Raw genomic sequence first — 22,080 nt, 5'->3', positions numbered from 1 at the left:
TCCATTCCTCTTTCACTGAGTTATAGCCCCAGGCACGACGGCACACACAGAGAGAAGAACAAGGAGCAAGCGTTCAAAGAATAAGTTTTGTTGGCTTCGACTCGGTCTGGATTAAGGTTTATGTACAAGGTTTTGTGGATGAATGGCTCAAGTATTTTGTATTGTTTTAAATCTGTTTTTAATTGCTTATGTTTTATTCTTTTGTATTGTTGTATATTGGTATCAAATTCTGCCAGTTTTGTAAGCCGCCTTGAGTCCCTTCGGGTGAGAAGGGCAGGATAGAAATGATGAAATAAATTAAATAAATAAATAAGGACTGGGGGGTGGTCTTTCTGTGCCCCATCTGGGGAAGTTGGTCCTAAACTGGGCAGGCAGAAGATCCAGGCTCCCAGATCCTAAGAACAATCCAGACCCCCAGGAAATGATGGAGCCATGAATAGCCGGGGATTGTTGTGTTGGGGAAATTGTATCTCTTTAAACCTCTGACTGGATATGATTCAAATTGCTTTGCAACTAACTATACCAGAAGTAGCTTGCCTTCATGTTGTCAGAATAATTTGAAGCGCAGCAGTAGTTGGACGGAAGCAGTGGAACGCAGAATGAAGTGACACCCAGAGACGTTAGTAAAACTATATACAAAGTTTTACTATATGCAGTAATAATCAAGACAAACAGACTTGCAGACAATGGACGAACACAGGACTTGACTCTCACTCTAGGAAGACAGAACTCGACTGAACTCAGAACTGAATGCAATCAGCAATGCACAAACACTTCTGTCTGGACACTCCCTGGTTCCAGCCACACATCAAGGTCATCACAGCTTCTTAGTAATTAACTCTTTCCAGACTACAGTACACTCTGGATGATGCAATCAGTATGCAATACAGGCAAGACACAAATTTCATTTAAACACTACCGATACATAAATCCCACATTAACACATGTCCAATGTCAACTCCTTGCTTAAAATTACTAGTTTCTTTTATAACTCTCCATTTCTTGCTTCCGCATCTTATATGCCTTTTACTCAGTGTGCATGTGCACAGGGGACATCTCTGTCCACAATTATTTTCTCACTGGATCACTAATCAAGAGCATTAAAATAAATGGGTGGTGGCAGCAACTCTTTACGGACTCATGGGGTCTAAACTATCTTTACACATGTAAAGACTGGTATCACCCAGTCTCAGAATGGAAAAACCCCATGTAGTCTTCAGTAAGTAAAACGTGTGAAAGACATGTACCTGAACACTCCACACTGGCATCTTGGCTGTGGCTGCAACTATGCTCTCCCCAGCCTCCCTTCTGGCACTCCTTCAGGGATGATTCTTCTCCTCTACAGTTGATGCTCTCCAGCCAAATGGGGCCAGATCCTTGGCCATAGTGTGCTCCGCCCAATGCTTTGGAGGCCTTTCCACAGCCCAGCTGGCTGCAGACCACTTGGGCATCTTGTAAATCCCAGCCAGCATCACAAATGGTCCCCCATGTGTCATTGTGAAAGACCTCAACCCTCCCAGAACAGGGACTTGTGCCATTCAGTAAACGGAGATCTTCTTTTTAAAAAAGAATAGAGTAAGAGATTAATGATAATTACAAACTCATGGGTAACAATTCTTTGTTTAGTCTTGGTTAGACTATATACACTACAGCTAGTGTGCTGGTATGGCTGTACTAGAAGCTCCAACTTTATTTTCTTTCTGCTAATGTTTGTAGTCATAGGGCAGGCCGCCTGTCCATCATCATTAAGTTTGGTTCCAGGGGAAAGGTCCCAAAGGTTCTGGCTAAGAGATCACAGCCTCTCAGCCTCACAGCTCCTGAGGGAAACAGCCCTAAAGTTTCCAAAGAAACCTCGGAGAGGGAACAGCACCACAGATCCACGGAACAGCAGCTGAAACATCTGCAAGCCTTGGTTGGTAGGTCCACTTGATACCCAGATGCATTTGGAGTCGGCAGTGGGTCCCTGATCAGCTAGGCCCAGATAATAGACAGCCTGGGAGAGGTTATAAGGGGATTTTCTTATGGAGAAAGCACAGTTATCCAAAGCCAATTGTCTGTCCCCTGGGGACAAGATTGAAAAGTCAACAGTTTATTAAGGAAACCTTGAAGTGTTATTTGACTCCTTGAAGATTTATTATTTGTTCAACAATAAAGACTTTGTTATCTCGTTAAAGACTCAAAGGAATATCCTTTTTTCAGGAAAATCCTCAAGAACCTCTCTTTCGAGGCGCCCTGGCTTCCCGCTGGGCATAAAGTATACGTCCTATACAAAGACAATAGTTACAGGCCCAGCGCGTGACAGAGCAGCTAGATATGCTTCAGTTGGCAGTAACTAACAGGAATGCTTGCCATTGTAATGACTTTGGACCCAACTGGTAAAATAGAAGTTTAGTATGATGATTACTGAGCTCTCTGTGCTCAAAAGAATAATTAGAACTGATGTCTCCATTGTAACTATTGTCCTATGCATATTATGGGCATTTCATTTGCTCTGGACACAATCAAAAGTAGTTATTTCATGGCACAAGCCATACAAAAAACTCAGACATAAAGGAGATTGGGTGGAATTATTCTCTTTGTTTCAACTTGGTTACCACTGAGTGTGGTCACAAAACTGGCAATTGAAAAGATCAAACTGTAAATACGATCCAAAACTGTCAACATGTCTATTCCAGGTGAAAACAAACCTACGCTCCTGCAGGTAAGTGCCCAATAAATATGAATTAAAAGTGAAATACACATGTAAGTCGTAAGGACACTGCAATCAATAAGTTTAAAAGTGCAGATTCTGATTAAAAATCAGGAGCCCCATTGGCTAAGTGTGTTAAAGCACTGAGCTGCTGAACTTGCAGACCGAAAGGTCCCAGGTTCAAACCCGGGGAGCAGAGTGAGCGCCCGCTGTTAGCCCCAGATCCTGCCAACCTAGCAGTTTGAAAACATGCAAATGTGAGTGATCACATTTTAACATTCATCAGTTACCTGAGCACACAACACCAGCCATTTCACCTAGTCTACAACGACTGCTTGAATCGAACATACATTTGTGAAAGGCATCTTCTGTTCCCAAACATTTCGGTTCATCGAACGTGATGGAACCCTCTCCTCTTCCAAAGAAAGATCTTCCTGGGACGGACTCTGCTTCTCCACAGTCTAGTTCTCTGCACACGACTTGGGCATCACGTAAGTCCCATTCATCAAGACACCATGACCTCCACTCCCGATGAAGGAATGTTTCAACTCTTCCAGAACAACGGTTTGATCCATTCACCAATCTGGTTCCTGTCAGTTTTGGAAGAATGAAAGGTGCTTTCATTGATCTGGAGTCCAGTTACATGATTTCTCTTGATACTTTTCTAATTATGGGAACATTCATAAGGAGTGGCAAGCTGGCAGTTCTGCAATCAATGCAGAAGCAGTGCTAAGGCCTGCAACGCGATCCCTCCTACCTCCCAGTAATACTCCTTTATTGTTAGGGTTTCGAATGGGACTGGATTTTACAAAATGAAGGTAACAAAGAAATCACTTCCTCTCCTTACATTTCCTTTTCATTCCATTTCAAATAGGCAAGGTTCTCCCATAATAACAACAAGCTTGGGATATCTGGTGGCCATCATAGTAAAAACAGATAAAAATACACTCCAGCTGGATAGAATTGAACTGATATACATTACTGAGGAAAAGCTGGGCAGAAAGGGTTAATGAAGTCTTGAGTTTGCCATTGGATTTATAGGCCGTCTCCAAGTTACAACTATCTGACTTACAAACGACTCATAGTTAAGAACTGGGCTGAGAAAATAGGTAGTGATATAAAGGGAAGGAGGATGAGGTACTATTTTGAAATCCTGAAGGAGCCATCTCGGGCCGCTGCATGACTGGCATGTTCCAATCGGCTGTTGGGGCAGATCTTAAAAATTGCTTTTGGTACTAACATTGTTGTGTAAAACATTGGCAGAGAGGTTGCTTGCAACAACCGTCCCAGCTGTGTGACAACTGGCGCATGATATTGGGGCAGCTCAAAAAAAGTATTTCTGGAAAAATTGCTGGGTAAGGGAGAGGGGATGAGGTAATTGCTGGTTGAAATCCTGAAGGAGTTTTCCAGTGCCACGTGGCCACTTGGGCAGCTTATAAGCATTGGTGTTTGTAAACATTGGTGTTTGAAAACATTGGCGTTTGACATTTTTAAGTTTTTTCCAATTTTGAAGATCTTTACTGATTTCTTTCTATTTCACATGGTAATTGTTCTTAAGAAGCTGTGCATTTTTCGCCGTAATCCATATGCCTAAGTATTTGATCTTCTTTGTTATTTGAATTCCAGTCACATCTTTTAATTTTTCTTGTCCCTTTTTGACATATTTTTATTAACATATTGGTCTTCTTTTTATTTAAATGGAATCCCGTTACCAGCCCAAACTCTTCTATTTTCTTTATCCATTGTTGTATTTGGTTTCTTGGGTCCTCAATCATACAAATAATGTCATCTGCGAAAGTACTTGTCTTGAATTCATATTTGCCCACTTTTGTTTCTTTCAATTGTTTGTCTAGTCTTATATTTCTTAATAATACTTCAAGTGCAAATATGAAAATTAAAGGTGAGAGTGGACACCCTTGATGCATACCCTTGTTTATCTTTATGTCTTTTGTGTATTGGCCATTTATTAGTAGCTTTGCATATTGTTTGTCATAAATAGCATTTATGGCATTATTAAAGTGGTGGCCTATATCAATTTCTTTAAAGAGGACTTTAACAAATGTCCAATTTAAATTATTGAACTCTTTTTCCGCATTGACTGATAGGAAGGTAATTTTTTTATCATTCATCTCATAGTATTCGATAATGTGTAATATACATCTCACATTTTCTTTCATCTGTCTTCCAGGGAGAAATCCTTTTTGTTCATTGCCAATCCAAGTATTTAAAAACTCTTTGAATCTGTTTGTTAGAAAGTTTGTGAAAATTTTGTAATCCACATTTAATATAGAGATGGGAATATAATGTTTTACCTGTCTTTTTTTGGGAGAGTGATTCTTCTTTTGGGAGAGTTATTATGTCCGCCACTTCCTAAGATTTCGGGATCTCCTTTTTTTCGAAGAGCTAAATTCATAATTTACTTTAAATGACTAATTATCTCCTCTTGCAGTATTTTGTAAAAACTGGCCATAAACCCATCTGGTCCTGGTGCTTTGTTCGGTTTTAGAGTTTTTATCACCTTTTTTATTTCTTCCTCTGTGATTTCTTTGTTCAATTGTTCCCTTTGGCTTTCCATAATTTTCTGTAATTTTTGTTCCCCTAAATATTTTGTCATTAATTATGGATCTACTGCCTCTTGTTTGTATAGTTGGCTATAGAATTTTTCAAATTCTTCCCTTATTTCATCATCTGTGTTATAGTCTTTTTCCTTCCCTTTTATCTTTGTAATATGTTGGTGTTTTTCTTTCTTTCTTATCTTTCTTGCTAGCCAGGCCCTAGGTTTATTGGCATTTTCAAAGTTATATTGTTTAATGAATTTTAAATGTTTAGCTGTTTGATCATAGAATCATAGAATTGGAAGAGACCTCATGGGCCATCCACTCCAACCCCCTGCAAGAAGCAGGAAGATCTCATTCAAAGCACCCCTGACAGATGGCCATCCAGTCTCTGCTTAAAAGCCTCCAAAGAAGGAGCCTCCACCACAGTCCGGGGCTTTTGCTTTTGTCCATTTTGGTGTCCATTAAAGTCCCCTAAGAGAATTATGTGATCCATTTCTAATTTGGCAATCTGTTCTTTTAGGCTTTTTGTAAATTGAGTTTTAGGTCCATTTGGGGCATATATGTTACATATTAGGATTTTTTGCTGATTGATAATTATTTCTATTGCCACGACCCTTCCTTCAGAGTCTTTAAATTTTAATTCTGCCAGAATATTATTGTTGACCTATATTACGACTCCCCTATTTTTAAAATCGGTCGAGTAAAATTATTTTCCAATTTTTTTTGTTATTTAAGTCACATGTTTTTGGGAAATATGAGTCTCTTGAAGCATGATGATATCATACTCCCCTTTTATAATTTGGTTCATTATATTTTTTCTTTTATTTGGTGAGTTTAATCCATTCATATTGTTTGAATAGAGTTTTAACTGTCACAAAATTTTCATGTTGATTCACTCTCTTCATCTTCCTGTGGAAAATCTGAGTCCATTGGCCCAATCCCTGCACCTAAATCCTGATCCTCTGGGGAGTGATACCTTGCCCTTTTCGGCTTTTTTTCCTTTTGTTGAGGATGAGCCTGGTGTTTTTTCCTCATTGTCTTTCTTGAGTTTTTTTTTATAAAAAATATTTTGCTTTCTCCTCTGTTGTTAACCAATGCCTTCTTTCTGTTCTCCATCCATCTTCTTTATTTCTTCTCACCCTCCTTTTTTCTTATCCTTCCATTTTCCCCATGTCTTCCTTTCCTTCCCATCTTCCCATCAAGGGCTACCTGGTTTCTCTGGTGTTGCTTTCCATTGCCGGAAGATTTGATGATCTAACACTTTTTATTCTTGAAGAAGGAATTCTTTGCAGGCAGCATCTGCAATGCACACCTTTTTGGAACGAAGTACAGACAGTGCACTTTTTGCTGTTGCACATTGTTAAGAAATTCTCCCAAAATACAAAAATGGATACTTAACTGAACAGTCAGCTCACAGCAAGTGGAAAGGTGAAATGTGGTGTGGCTGCTAAAGAATTTTGAGCTTAGCAATCAAGATGCAGAGTTCAATCTTTAAAGTTATCAAAAAGGTTTATTTACAAAATAACATTCCTTGTTATGAAAGAATTGGGTCTAGGCTTCTCTCTAACTCCACAACTTCTAAGTTCCAAAACAAGATGTAGTTCCAAAAACTACATCTCTTCAAACATACAGAGTAGAGAGAGGTCTGAGTGCAAAGATGAAGAATCAGAAGCCTTAAGCAAAGGCATGCAACCTGAAGAGTGTCCATTCTACACCACCAATCAGGATGGGAGCAGAAGGAGAGAGAGAGAATAAACAGACATTTCAACTGGCATTCTGGAGTCGGGGGAAGGGATTCCTTCAGCCTGTTCTTAAGCTAACTAACTGTTCCTCATTGAGAACTGCAGACTTGGGCAGTGTGGGGTTGAATTCCAACACATATTACATTCACCAGCAAATACTTTTTTTTTTGGTTTCATGGTTTCAAGGTTTTGAAAACTGAGATGCACTTTAGATTTGATGGCACACTAGATTTCAGTAAATACAGTATTTCATAGGAAGGAATGGGGAAATTCTCCTCTCTGTAATCCATGCATATGAAAGATCTATGAAATTCATGGGGTGGCCATACATGGACAAGCACTTGGAAGGCTCAAATACCAACCAGATGTTTTCCACATGACATTTATTCAAAGGGAGTTGCCCATTTCTTTCCTTTGAGACTGAAAGAATGTGGTTCTCGCAAGGTCACCCTGGCCCCCTGCCATCCTAGTCCAACCCTCCAACCAGTTCACCAAGGATTACCTGAACAGGTAACAGCAACAGTTCTTCCATGACTACAGCTTTCCTCCTTGAAATCTGTCAGATTACATTCAGCAAGATCATTTGCTGTCCATTTACAGAAGGGGATAGATAGCCTGTTGACTCTGTATTTACTGAGAAGTCGAGCTGATCTTGGGTTCCATGGGATCTGTTTACAGCCCATTTCTCTGCAAACAACATGCTCTTCATACAGACCCCAGTTTTTGTCACAGATGGCTTTCCAGTGCTGGTTGTGGAGCACCTCGACTGTCCCAGAACAGTGGCTTGAACCGTTGATCAATCTGATCCAGCCTGGAAAGGGGAAAAGCCAAAGTTATTTCTTCCCTTCCCAGTTTCCCTCTGGTGTTTGTTTCCCTGGCAGGCAGAAAAGCATTTAATTTACACAGTGACATTCAGGAGAAGTGGGTTGTGTCAATTGCTACAGCCCTACAGCAGCAGTATATGGATCAAACACAAACTGTGGCATATTGTAAACTGAAGGGCCAATATACCGTGTTTCCCCAAAAACAAGACAGTGTCTTATATTAATTTTTGCTCCCAAAGATGCTCCATGTCTTATTTTCAGGGGATGTCTTATTTTTCCATGAAGAAGGAAATTCTTCACATTTATTGTTGAACAAAAAAATGAACATTTATTATATACTATACAGTAGTTGTCATCACAAACCAGCATAACCAGACAAACTGTGAATCCTATCAAGAATTTCTTGTTACTATCAATATTTCCATGTACAACAATCTATGCTACGTACATTTACCGATCCTGCATGCTGTGGTGTTCTGTTTGGTGGGCATGCTTCCAACCAAAGCTTTGCTAGGTCTTACTTTCGGGGGAGGCCTTATATTTAGCAATTCAGCAAAACCTCTACTAGGTCTTATTTTCTGGGGATGTCTTATTTTAGGGGAAGCAGGGTAGTAACAGAGGATGCTGTCAGCAATAATATTAGGAAAATTTAAATCTAGTTATCAGATCAGCATCTTCCCAGGCCCTGAGATTTTGGGGTCAAATGGACACCTCTGGTGTTTTGATTAAGCATCATGCATTAAGTATCACCCACAGTTTCTCTTCTCATTGAAACACACACAGGGAGAACATGTTTGCCTCTTTGGAAAATAAAATAACCTCCTATATTGCACCAAATCTAGGATGCCATCAATTCCAAGATACACCCCACCCTTTTTTAGCTTCAATTTTGGAAAAATTCCTGGTCTCTGTTTATTTATAGACTGCTTTATCTCTCCTAGAGGAGACTCAAATGGGCCTACAATTAAAAGTATGACCACACAATTTTAAACGTATTCAAAACCAGAAGGCTTTGCATAATTCAAACTTGTGCGCCATACTTGTGCCTTGAGAAGCTAGGTCTGGCCACAGTTGTCCATGCCTTAGTCACATCCCGTCTGAATGACTATAACACGCTCTACGTGGAGCTACTCCTGAAGGGTGCTCAGAAACTTCATCTGGTTACAAGAGCTGCAGCCAGGTTGCTTACTGGGGCTGTCTGCAGGGAGCGGGACTCCCCTCCCCCTCCCACACTGGTTGCAGCAGCTCTACTGGCTGCCAGTGTGTTTCTGGGCACAGTTCAGAATGCTGATGATTACCTAAACAGTTTGGTTTGGATGACCCCATCCCCTTGTACGAACCTGCCTGGATTCTGTGAACCCCTTCAGGAGAGGCCCTTCCTTCTCTCAGTTCCACCTCCATCTCAAGCCTGGTTGGTGGGAACAAGAGAGAAAAGGGCCTTTGTGATGGCATGCCCAAGCCTTTGGGAAAACTTTAGTGTCTTGCTTTTCTCAGGGGCTATCTCTATACCTTCTGTTAAGATCAACATACAGAGGTAATTTAGACAAGGTGAAAAGATAACCAAAATGAGTTTACTGAAACAAGAGTTAACTCCACCCAGGACTATTCTAAGATAGCTTAAAACAATACATTGTGAAAGGATATTTTGCTGGTTGCAGTCATCTCTCTGGAATTCTTGAAAGTCTTTTGCCTCTGATGAAAAGCAATGGCTCACAAGCTGGAGCCCAAGGGCTGTCTCAATCTTCTTTCGTTGTGAAGCCTAAGCTGGTCAAAGGCTTCTGTTGTCTCGGACTGGTGGTATAAGAATACTGCTAAATGCAGAGTTTAGTGCTAAGGATGCCTGTTTTGGATTGCTTGGATCTAGGGTTACCAGACAATGACTAGGCCTCAGGTCTCTGTAGCTCTACTGCAGAAAAAAGGAGGAGTCTAGCAAAGGAGCTGTATACAGGTAAATGGAATAGAAGGCCTTACTGAAATCCAGATACGTTACACCCACGGTTTTCCCTGCATCTATCCAGCTTGGAACTTTACCGAAAAAAGAGATCAGATTACTCTGGCATGACTTGTTTTTGGTGAATCCGTGTTGACTATTAGCGATGATCAGGCCCGGCCCAACACGGCAAGCTGACCACGCCCCTGCGTTGGGCGCCACCTTCCCATGGGTGCTATTGAGCCCCTGGGAGGCAGGGCCACACCTGGCAGAGGCGGGGCCACACCTGGGAGGCGGGGTCGTGCATGAGGCTGACCGGACGGTAATTGTTTGGGTCGTCCCTTTTTCCCTTCTTGAAGATAGGGACCACATTCGCCCTCTTCCAATCTGCTGGGACTTCCCCTGTTATTCAAGAACTCTCAAAGATGGTTGCCAGTGGTTCCAAAATAACTTCTGATAATTCCTTCAATACTCTTGGTTGTAGTTGATCTGGCCCTGGGGACTTGAATTCGTTTAGAGCAGCCAGGTATTCCTGAACAACTTATTTCCCTATTTGGAGTTGAATTTCCATTAATCCTGCATCCACTCCATGTTACTGAGGTTGAAGACAGCTTTATTTTTGTGAGAAGACTGAGGCAAAGAAGGCATTAAGTAGTTCTGCCTTTTCCCTATCCCCTGTCAGCATCACCCCATCGTCTCCTTGTAGAGGCCCTATTGTCTCCTTGTCCTTCCTTTTTCTACCAATGTAAGCAAAGAAGCCCTTTTTATTGTTTTTAATTTCCCTGGCAAGCCTGAGCTCAGTTTGTGCTTTAACCTTGAGAACCTTTTCCCTACAGGAGCTGAATCAAAGCTGGTACCTAAACAGCTGTAGGCTAATTGGAAGGAGGGAGTGGAGGAAAGGTACAAGAGAGAAATGCATGAGAACTGTAGGCTCCTTGGGATTTCTCTTATTAGTGTGTCTGAATAAAGAAGCTGCCATGAATGTTTGTTTTTTTGTCTAAATTTTTATTGTGTTATATGAAGAAAAACAATATGCACTCTTCAAAATTCAACAATCAAGATTCAAATATTATTTCCCTAGTCCCGCCACCTCCCCCTTCCCACCCATGGACCACCACTCATGACTTCTGAAACCACACCATGTAGAAATATCTAAAAAAAAAAAAACCTCTATCCTTATCATTACATAAATAAATTCCTCATGCAGTTATTTCAAAATCTATTTTTGTCTTTTTTTAAGTACCCAAAGGCAAGTCTCCGTTTTCTAACAAACTTTTCATTGTTTTCCCCTGAAGTGGTTGGAGAGCTTGACCATTTGGATATACTCAACTAATTTCCTTCTCCAATCCTTAATGAGTAATTTATTTTTCTCCTTCCGAGACTTTGCTATTGTAATTCTCACAGCCCTGAAAATATATTGGCAAGTTTCTAATTCATCTTTACTAATTCTCTCTTGAAACAAGCCCAGTAGACATCTTTCTGGGTTTTTCTTGAACTTAGAAATCATGTTATTAGTTTCTTTCATCACCTTTTTCAAAAAAAATTTTTTCACTCTACAGGTCCACCAAGCATGGGAAAAGATGCCTTTCTGCACTTTACATCTCCAGCATTCTCATTTTTTGTCAATTTTGGCCATTAATTCAGTCGTAACTTCTATAGAACTTTTATACATGTTTACTCTAATGGACCCCACTACTGAAAATTTAAATCATTTATTCCATAGGTATTCTCAGTTTTCTAAATCTATATTTTTCCCTAAGTCTCTAGCCCAAATAATCATTACTGTTTTTATTCAGTTATCTTTCATCCACAGCTGTCAGTGCACAGGAGAGAGGAAATGCAGGTGATGACAGACAGGCCACCCAACTACTTTGCCCTTAAACGACATCTCCCCACCCAAGACAGGAGGCTTTGCACCGAGCATTTACAAATGACCCCACGACAGTCACTATGCCTCTGAGATATTTGTTGTCGAGTTGCCTAACCCACATGGAGGGAAACAACAACACAGCAGAAGCCAATGACTTTACTCTTGCCTGGAAAACTACTAAACTTTTGCCAGGGCCACTTCAGACAGAGTAATATTGGACAAGGAGGCCAAACCAACGGGTTATAGAAGATGGCTGCTGTGTCACAAAGACCAACAATCAAGGAGGTTAACATGAACATTGAAAAACAACAGGCCATTGCCACTTGGATGATACCTCACCCATCTATTCCCAGGAATAAAGCAATCTAGAGCTATATGGGATAGCTGCAGCCTTCTTTAAGAGAGTGACTGACTCACTCTTTGAGACAGCAGTCAACTGCAGCTGCCTGATTCAATGCACTTAACGTCAGTCATCTGAGGAAGTAGGCTTTCGTCTACAAAGCTTATGATACCAGCTTCTTTCTTACAGTTAGTTTCCAAGGTACTGTAAAACCTCTTGGTACTCTGCCTCTACCGTTGTCTCTTTTCATGTCATCTTCGCCTGCATCTTTTGCTAGAAACCTACCTGTGCACTCCACACTGGCATCTTGGCTGTGGTTGCAATGGTGCTCTCCCCATGGGTTTTGGGGACACTCTCTCAGGGATGTCTCTTTTCCTGTACAGTTCACTCCTTCCAGCCAGATGGGACCAAATCCTTGGCCATGATGTGCTCCTCTGAATGCTTTGAGGGCATTTCCACAGCCCAATTCTCTGCATACAACCTGAGCATCATATGTGTCCCAGCCGGCATCACACACAGTTCCCCACTGTTTGTTGTGAAACAGCTCTACCCGCCCAGAACAGCGATTTGTGCCATTCACCAGGTGGGCCTCTGATAGGAGAAAATGAAATAACATTGAAATGCACCCATATGATTAGACACAACAGTTCAAGGAATAAAGAGCGTAAGTCAAACACTTGAAAATCTGATTCTTTGTTGTTGTCTCTCCCAATAGGTTTAGCCTATCTTTAGGGACAATATGGGCCACAGAAGAAGTGGGGAAATACTTCTGGTCTGAGAGTCCTGTTTCCACTGTTGAATATTTGATAGACTCAATTATATAAGTGTGCATGGCTACTTCCTCATCAGTACACTCTTTGTCTCTGGCCAACAAAGGAAGATATGCATTTACACATAGCAATTAGGAGAAAAGCTTTATAATATTCTCACTTCTTCATGAGCAGGAAATCAAGATGAGGAATTTCTGGTCCATAGATATTTACTGAGACATGTGGTTGGGTCTCAACTCCAGCTTATTTTTCCATGCACAAATGAATATTTTTGCACAAAGTTAGTAATTTCTGCACAGAAAATGCTGCTTTCTACCACATGTAAAATTTGTGCTGATAAAATTTCCCCAGTTTCTTATTATGAGATTGATACCCAAAATCCTTTCTTCAACAATATTTCAAATAAGTGTAAGTATTTCTTCCCATACATAGTTTAAAGTGCTACAGTCTAAAACTCTCTGAGAGTATATTTTAGTAGGGGTGAGCGAGATGCCAAAAAAGTGGCATTTTGGGTCCTGTTTTCAGCTACCCCCATTCTGTTTACCATAAAATTTCCAAAATCAGGGAAAATACCCTTTCATGATCTGGCACCCAGAAGTTCCACTTATGTTCCAGGAGGGATTGAAATTAAAATAATATTCTCCTTGTGGGGATTCAAGGGAGTTAGGCTATCACTCCCTTTCCTAAACCTAAACCTAAACTCAGTCAAGTCAAAGCAAAAACAATAAAAATGTTTAAACACACAAAAATGCCATTTTAAAACTCACAGCCCTCCCCAAAATGCACACCCACTGACACCTCCCTAGTAAAATAATAGGACTATAAGAAAAATATTAACTAAGAAAATTTAATGATATAATGCAGAAGAAATAGATCGGAATTTTTTAAAAAGGAAAAGTTTAAAATTCACAGGACACTACAGCAGTAAATGTGTGAGACTTTTCCTGGTCACAGAGTACCACAACTCATTACCTGAGCAAATCACGCCAGCAGATCCTCCAGAGTCACAGGGTCCCCAATCCCTTAAGTCACAGTTTGTTAAAGAATCCGTTGTCATGTTACAAAAATCAAGCCTTATCTTAATGGTATTATATTTCCTTCCAAAGTGGGATCCTCTTGGGGCTGATAAGGCGTGTCCACAGTTCAGTGTCCTACAAACAATTTCAGAACCCTCCAGATCCCAGTCATCATCACAAATGGATTTCCACTGCTGCTCCAGGAACACTTCCAGTCTCCCAGAACAGAGACTCGAACCGTTGGCCAATCTAACCTGACCTGAAATGATGAAAAAGAACGCTTGTCATTTTCCATCTTCTCCTTAGAAGAAGGCTTTTCATGTCGAGGCTGCCCCAAGTGATAATTTGAGTGGTCATTTTAAGAACTGGAGAGGAGCTCTGCATTTAGTCCCAGAAGAAAACCAGAAATGTCCAGGTGTTCCAGGAACCACTATTTTTCCTCCACATAGTTGATACTGCCCAGAGAACACAAACACAGAAAGAGACAAAATTTGTATTTCCAGAACAGCTAAGGTTAGAGCAAGGAATGAGGCCTGGCTTTCCACTTGAGAACAGAGAGATACAGAGATAAAATCACATTTCTAACCAAGTGAAACCAAAATATGTGTTGTCAAATGCTTTCATGGCCGGGATCACAGGGTTGTTGTATGTTTTCTGGGCTGTATGGCCATGTTTCAGAAGTATTCTCTCCTGACATTTCGCCCACATCTATGGCAGGCATCCTCAAAGGTTGTGAGGTATAAAGTTTGAGGTATACTTTACAACCGCTGAGGATGCCTGCCATAGATGTGGGTGAAACGTCAGGAAAGAATACTTCTGGAACGTGGTCATACAGCCCGGAAAACACACAACAACCCTGAAACCAGAATAGATTAGACAAAGGTTGCATTGAATAAGCTGGGTGGGGCATGAATTCAAGGTGAAAGGACTCAATTTGCATAGTAGTTTTCACACCTTTTCAACTTTGATTACATGTTAATTTTTTGTTACTCAAGTATCTAAGATAGGCATGCACAAATAATCTATCAAATTTTATTTTGAATAGAGAAATATTTTGTATACAACCAATCAAGAAGCTCATATGTTAATAGATAGAAACTTTTACACTAGAAATGTCAGGTTGAACTTGTAAACAGGTAGTAACTGGCTGAAGAAAATTTTACCACCCAGTTCCTCTTCATTCCTAAAAGTTTTATAAAAGCTGTTGCGTTTTCTATGCACTATTTTTCAGCAGCAAAATAGACTTTCCTGAAATAGTATCAAAACTGGCCAATATGAGCAAATTGCTAGACACATTCCTTATTTGGTCTCTCTGGGGAATGCAGAGCTACTGTTCTGTCACGCGCTGGGCCTGTAACTATTGTCTTTTTGTATAGGACGTATACTTTATGCCCAGTGGGAAGCCAGGGCGCCTAAAGAAACGTTGTTGAGGATTTCCCTGAAAGGATGGCCTTTGAGTCTTTAATGAAATAACAAAGTCTTTATTGATGAACAAATAATAAATCTTCAAGGAGTCAAATAACACTTCAAGGTTTCCTTAATAAACTGTTGGCCCTTTGAAGTCTTGTCTCCAAGGGACAGGCGATTGGCTTTGGATAACTGTGAAAACCCTCTTATAACCTCTCCCAGGCTGACTATGAATATAGGCTTAGCTGATGTGGAACCACCACCGATTCCAAATGCATCTGGGTATCAAGTGGACCTACCAGCCAAGGCTTGTAGATGTTTCAGCTGGGGTTCCGTGGATCTGTGATGCTGTTCTTTCTTTGAGTCTTTAGAATCTTAGGGCTGTTTCCCTTAGGAGCTGTGAGGCTGAGAGGCTGTAAGCTCTCAGCCAGAGCTTTTGGGACTTTTCCTCTAGAATTCCTGTTTCTGATTTCTCGGATGTTCTGTATCTACGGATGTGCTATATCCCCGGATGTTCTTGAGATATGAAGCTTTTCTACGGGACGAGCTGGTCTATGTCCTATAGCTAAGCTTCCTAAGTGAGACTAACTTAAAAATGGCTCCTTCCTTCCCAGAGCCCTGAACAAAGGGCGGAACCAAACTTAATGATGATTGACAGGCAGCCTGTCCTATGATTGCAAACATTTGCAGCAAGAAAGTAAAGTCGGAGCTCCTGGTACAGCTGTACCAGCACAGCTACCTCACATGTTCTTGTTCATTTACTTCAGGATATTAATGTTATGGAAATTCCCCACCAAAATAGCAAGCATTTATTTAAATAATAAAACACAGCACAGCAGAGTAGCGTACACATGTGGAGCAGGAGGTAACAATGCGGCTGGAGCATTCCTCTTTGCTGTGCAAAGAGACCCTGATTTTGCCCACAATCTGTTTTAAATTGACCCTTTTATACAAACATTGAAACTCTATGTGCTCTAAACTTTAGATGCGTTCAATTTTGAAAAGGTACTGTAATTAAAGTTCAATGGCTGATCTTAAGTTGTTTCTTTCATGAACAAAGGTGGTTTTACTTCTGAGAAGACATACATAGAAATGGGCTCTCTTTTACAATCAGTCTCTGAGTTGCGAACAAAGAGGTTCTGTAGGCTCATTCTTGAACTGAGTTTGTATGTAAGTCAGAACAGGCCCAGCATGTGCTGCTGGCTGGTGCTTTGGCCTCACCTCATCTACTACCTGCTATTCTAGAAACTCACCTGAGCACTCTACATTCGCATCCTGGCTGTGGTTGCAGCTGTGCTTTCCCCAAGGGCTTTTGGGACATTCAGCCAGAGATATTTCTTCTCCTGTACAGTTCACATTCTCCAGCCAAATCGGACCAGACCCTTGGCCATAGCAAACTCCCCCAAATGCTTTTGCGTTATCTCCACAATTCAGTTCCCGGCACACAACTTCAGCATCAAGGGCATCCCAGCCAATGTCACACACAGTCCCCCACTGCTGGTTGTATAACACCTCAAGATACCCAGAGCAGCGATTGGGGCCATTTACTAAGCGGAGCTCTGATGGAAAAATGGGAAAATTCTGCAATAAGTCATATAATTCATCATAGTCTTTTCATGGTTAAAGACATTGAGCGTTTTCAGCTAGAGTAACAAATTGAATCAATTGCTGTCAACACATAGGCAAATACAATTGATTCAGTGTAATCAAGCTGAGAGTAACACTAAGATTTAGGTAGGATTTGCTTTGTGTGTGTATGTCTGTATAACACAATTACAAACTCCATCAAGATGCCACTGACAAAACTAGCAAAACAAAATGAATGGTCCTAGAGCAAATCTAGCCTGAAAGCTTCATGGATTGTATGGAAGACTTTGGTGACTTTGACTCAAACCATGCAGGACTTTAAAGGTCAAAACCAACACTTTGTGTTCCACAGATAGTATACTACACCGAAACAATTAGCCAAAATGTACAAAACAGTTTCTGATAAGTGTTGGAAATGTAGAGAACAAGTTGGCTCCTTCTACCACATGTGGTGGACCTGTAAAGAAGCAACAAGGTTTTGGACGAAGATTCATGAAGAATCACAAAAGGTTTTAAAAAGAATCTTTATAAGAAAACCAGAGTATTATCTATTAGGATTTACAGATTTAGACTTACAATTGACTGAACAAGAAGATAAACTTTTCACTTATATTACGACCACCGCTAGAATTGTTTTCGCTAGAGAATGGAAACAGGAATCAGTCCCACCAATTGAGGAGTGGGTGGAGAAGATAAGAGAAATAAAGGACATGGACGAATTGACTTTTTTGTTGAAGAAAAATACAGGCAAGATAATGAAAAGAACGAATTGGGACGATCTTCAGGACTATCTGGATAATTTGAGAAAATGAAGATTACGAGAGACAATTTTACTATTTTTTTTTTCTTTTCTTTAGTAAGAAAAAATATTTTTGAATAATAAGAAAATATTATCCAAGAAGGTGGAATGGAAGTCACACTTTTATTATTATTTTCTGTTTTTTTTTTGTGGGTATATTTTTGTAGATTGTAGACTTTTATCTTTCTCTCTCTTTCATACTTTTCTATACCTTGGTTGTTCTCACTCTTTCGATGTAGTATAAAACATTTAATAAAATTTTCTTTTTTAAAAAAACCAAAAAAGCAACACTTTGTAATTTGCCCAGACAATAATTGGAAACCAGTTGAGTGACTCTATCCAGAACTGGGTAAAGTATCTCCAACCCTAGGTTAGGACCCTTAATACACTTTATCTGGATTCAGTTTCAATTTGTTTTTGTTTTTAAATCCAGCCCATGACCCAGTGGTTTCACGTAAACGTTAAAAAGCATTGGAGAAAGAATGGCCCTTGTGGGTTGCTATATAACAGCTCTTTTTTTTGAGAAGCAGCTATTCCCAAGCACCCCAATCTGAAGCCTGCTTCAGAGGTATGACTGGAACAACTGCAAAACAGTGCTTTTGATTCTTATATCCTTCAGGTGTTCCAGAAGGATATCATGGTCAATATCAAATGCCATTCCGCGATCTAGAAGCCTCAACAGGGCCAAAAAAAATATTCTTATCAGTGGTAAAACCGAAATAATCCACTGAGACAACCATAGTAATCTCAACTCTGTATCCTGCTCCGAAGCCAATTCATAATAGTGTGTGCCATCCAAGATTATTTGCAGTTGAAGGGAACATATGGCATTATTGAGTCCATTCCTGTGCATTACCTGAGCACACAACTCCAGCACCTTCTCCCTGGTGGCAGTATGGACCTCCCAACATTGGATAGTTTTCACAGTCATTAAGAGCATCTTCTGTTCCATTACAGTAGAAAATGAGTGGCAAGACAGGACTCCTTGTTCTTTCAAAATGAGCTCCCCAAGGAACTGATATGACATCTTCACATCCAAGTTCTTTGCACAAAACCCGAGCATCATTCAGATCCCATTCGAAGTCACACAGGGTCCCCCACTCCTGGTTTTGGAATACTTCAATTCTCCCGGAACATCGACTAAAACCATTCACCAATCTGATCTTTCTTGGATCTGAAATAGGCATGACTCCTGTTACTTCTTCTCACAACTTCTTTACCAAAGATACAACACAAATGATTACATGGTGAGAGCATTTCAGAAATATTGCCAGAAAGTGTTTGTTATGGTTGAGCCTTATGGCTCCGATACTGGGAGACGTGGTCGTAAGACTCCTCGGGAGTCAGATACTCTCGAGGAGCGAGAAAGGAAACGGCTGCGGGACTTATTTGCAGAACCATCTGACGAGGATTCCTTTGAGGGTTTTACTGAGAGAATGGAGGAAGAGATGGTTAGCTCAGAGGAGGATGACATGGAATGGACTCGGGTGAGGGAGGATTTGGGTGCCACTGGCAATGATAGTATGGAAGGCGATTGGGGACCTTCAGGATTAGACCCGTGGACAAGCTGGAGGGATGGGACGGGATCCACAGCTGGGGATGCTGTGGGGCGTAGTCAAAGGTATTTCAGTTCTGATGAGGAAAGTGATGAGGAAACGCCTGGAATTAGGGTAACAGCTGATAGTGATGAGGAGCTGTAAACTGGCATAAAATGGGGTTTGGAAGCAATGGCTAATTGCGTTGGGCAAGGTAATCTGGACGAACGCTTGGGCTCTGTGTGGGAAATTCCTGAAGACGGGTGTGATTCGTTTGCTGACTACGTAAGTTACCAAGGACACTGGGCATAGACGGCGGGAGGAACTGTGTGGGCTTTTGTTGTGCAACCTGTGCTTAATCTTAATAGCTTGGACCTCCGTCGTCTTCTTGACAGACGCCATCGGTTTATTCTGGACTGACTGACTGACTGACTGACTACGGCCTCGGACTCTCCTTCCTGTGATTATCGTTGGACCTGGTGAACTACAAACGTCTGTACCTGCCTTACGACCCTCGGACCGGATTGGAACTTCGCTGACCGCTTCTGCCCTTGTCTGCTGCGTTTGTATCTGGAAATTGCTTGCTGTGTGGAGGAGTAACCTCTTAGTTACTCAAACATAGCTTTTGGCAGCAGAGAAGCATCTGCTGCCAGTTTTTTGTATTCCTTTGAACCTTTTGTTCACCAGCTTTTGTTTGTTTGAGTCCCAGGCTGAAGTAAGCTTTTTTGGTTTAACCCGGATTAAACTCCGGTTTAATCCGGTTTATCTTTTGAACGTTTTCCTTGTGTCTTTTTACTTTTAAGGCCAATGTTTGCCTAGCCCTTGTGTTTACGGGCATTTTTGGTTCTGTAACTCCAATAAACTTTGTTATATCTTATCTTGTGGCGTTCTGTCCTTGACAGTGTTACTCTATAGCAAGCATGGGCAAATCTTTGCCCTCCAGGTGTTTTGTCCCTGTGATAATTGGATTTTGTATATGTTGAATAGATCTGGGCCTAGGACAGTACCCTGCAGCATCCCACTACTCAGTTTTCCTGGTATTGATGTCAAGCTTACTGGATGGTAATTGTTGGGTCCTATTTTTTTCCCTACTTGAAAACAGGGACAGCATTTCCCATCCTGCAATGGAGAGTTAATACCTGGAAAAGCTATATCCCCAAAACCAGTAAAACCAAGCATTTCTGTAATTCATGTAACTCATATTAAAATTTCTATATATTTCTATATATACCCTATATATTAAAATTTCTATATATAAAAGAGTGATGGCATCACGGCGACCCACAAAACAACAAAACTACAGGCCCTCCAACCTCGAAATTTGACAACACAACCCATCATCCACGGCTCTAGGTTGATACAACAAAAAGAAAAGAAAAATAAAGTCCTAATTAGAGGGAGAGGAATAATTGCTTTTATCCAATTGCTGCCAGTTAGAAGGCTAAGCTCCTCCAACTTGGTCTCCTAGCAACCCAATAAAAAATAATAAAAAACACTAAAAATTAATACAATAAAATACTATAATAACAGAAAGTAACTAAAATTAATACAAGAAAATAATAAAATATAATAAATAAAAATATAACTTAGAATAAAATTAATTAAAAAAATGCAAATAACGTTAAATAAAAATTACACAACAATTTTTAACCAATACCACCACCACTTTGCCACAGCAACGCGTGGCCGGGCACAGCTAGTGATTAATAAAATGGAAGAAAGTAGAAAAAGAAGGAGACTATGAGAAATGGCCTTATTCAAATCAAGGAAGTCAGGGACTTGAATTTACAAGACAGAAGCAGGACAATCAAAGACCCAACCAAGCTCTTGGAGGTTTCTCATTGATGAGGTTGTCATAAGTCAAAGTCAACACAATGGCAAATAACAAGAATAACAACTTGGCAACTTGCCTCTATACCGATTCATTATTTTATAGTGATACAATCCTACCTGTACATTCCACACTTGCGTCTCTGCTGTGGTCACAGCTGTGTTCTCCCCACTGTCCTTTGGGGCATTGCCTTAAAGACTCTTCTTTCCCAATGCAGCTCATTCCCTCCAGCCAGATGGGACCAGCCCCTCTTCCAAATTGTGCTCCACCAGATGCGCTTAAGGCCTCTCCACAGCCCAGTTCCCTGCACACAACTTGGGCATCCTGTAGATCCCAGCCAGCATCACAAATAGTTCCCCACATTTCATTGTGAAACACCTCGACCCTTCCAGAACAGTTACTAGAGCCATTCACAAGGCGAAGCTCTGATGAAAAAGAAGAGTTACAGCGTCACACTAATTTTTCAGTTCTCGGGAATATATGAAGGTATTTGTGGGGTAGAAGGGAGAAAATCAGATATAGAGACATGTAGGACACCACTGGGTTGTATGGAGAAGTAGAATTAAATTAAAATTCAAAACACACGGAAAATCCATCATCCTCCTTCTTATTATTATTATTATTATTATTATTATTATTATTATTATTATTATTATTATGACACAGCAAACAAGATAGACATGCTGGATTTCGTATCACAAAATCACAAGTCGAACATTTCCCAAGTGTCTAGGACTGTGTGATGTATTTTTGGATGATGCACGCAGATCCCAGTAGGGTGGCCTTTTGCAGTTGGCAGATTGTAATTTTGTCAATGTCTATTGTTTCCAAATGCCGGCTGAGATCTTTTGGCACGGCACCCAGTGTGCCCATCACCACCGGGACCACCTGCACTAGTTTCTGCCAGAGTCTTTGAAGTTCAATCTTAAGGTCCTGATAACGGCATAAGTTCCAATGAATCATTTGGGCCACATAGTTGTGCCTCTGTTTGTAGTCGGTGCGATTTTCTTACAGCAGCTGAGGATATGATCCATGGTTTCGTCAACTTCCTTGCACAGTCTGCATTTTGGGTCATCAGCTGATTTTTCGATCTTGGCCTGAATTGCCTTTGTTCTGATGTCTTGCTCCTGGGCTGCAAGGATCAGGCCTTCTGTCTCCTTCTTCAGGGTCCCATTCGTGAGC

The 22,080-nt window shown here is 40.8% G+C and overlaps 1 protein-coding gene across 1 annotated transcript in view; it reads right to left on the bottom strand.

The window, feature by feature from the left end:
• Positions 1-58: 58 nt before the first annotated feature.
• Positions 59-22,080, bottom strand: part of LOC100553407 (deleted in malignant brain tumors 1 protein) — a 126,964-nt gene continuing 104,942 nt past the window's right edge. Inside the window, exons 23-30 of the mRNA XM_062974299.1 lie at positions 21,018-21,321; positions 18,389-18,706; positions 16,400-16,705; positions 13,696-13,998; positions 12,239-12,544; positions 7,492-7,800; positions 2,980-3,279; positions 59-1,556 (exon numbers count right to left, since the gene is read on the bottom strand). Coding sequence (XP_062830369.1) covers positions 1,180-1,556; positions 2,980-3,279; positions 7,492-7,800; positions 12,239-12,544; positions 13,696-13,998; positions 16,400-16,705; positions 18,389-18,706; positions 21,018-21,321 — 2,523 coding nt within the window. The 3' untranslated portion in view covers positions 59-1,179. The remainder of the gene's footprint in view (positions 1,557-2,979; positions 3,280-7,491; positions 7,801-12,238; positions 12,545-13,695; positions 13,999-16,399; positions 16,706-18,388; positions 18,707-21,017; positions 21,322-22,080) is intronic.

This window comes from Anolis carolinensis, chromosome 2 (assembly GCF_035594765.1).
Source record: "Anolis carolinensis isolate JA03-04 chromosome 2, rAnoCar3.1.pri, whole genome shotgun sequence".
NCBI lineage: Eukaryota > Metazoa > Chordata > Lepidosauria > Squamata > Dactyloidae > Anolis > Anolis carolinensis.
This window is presented reverse-complemented; position numbering and strand designations above follow the sequence as displayed.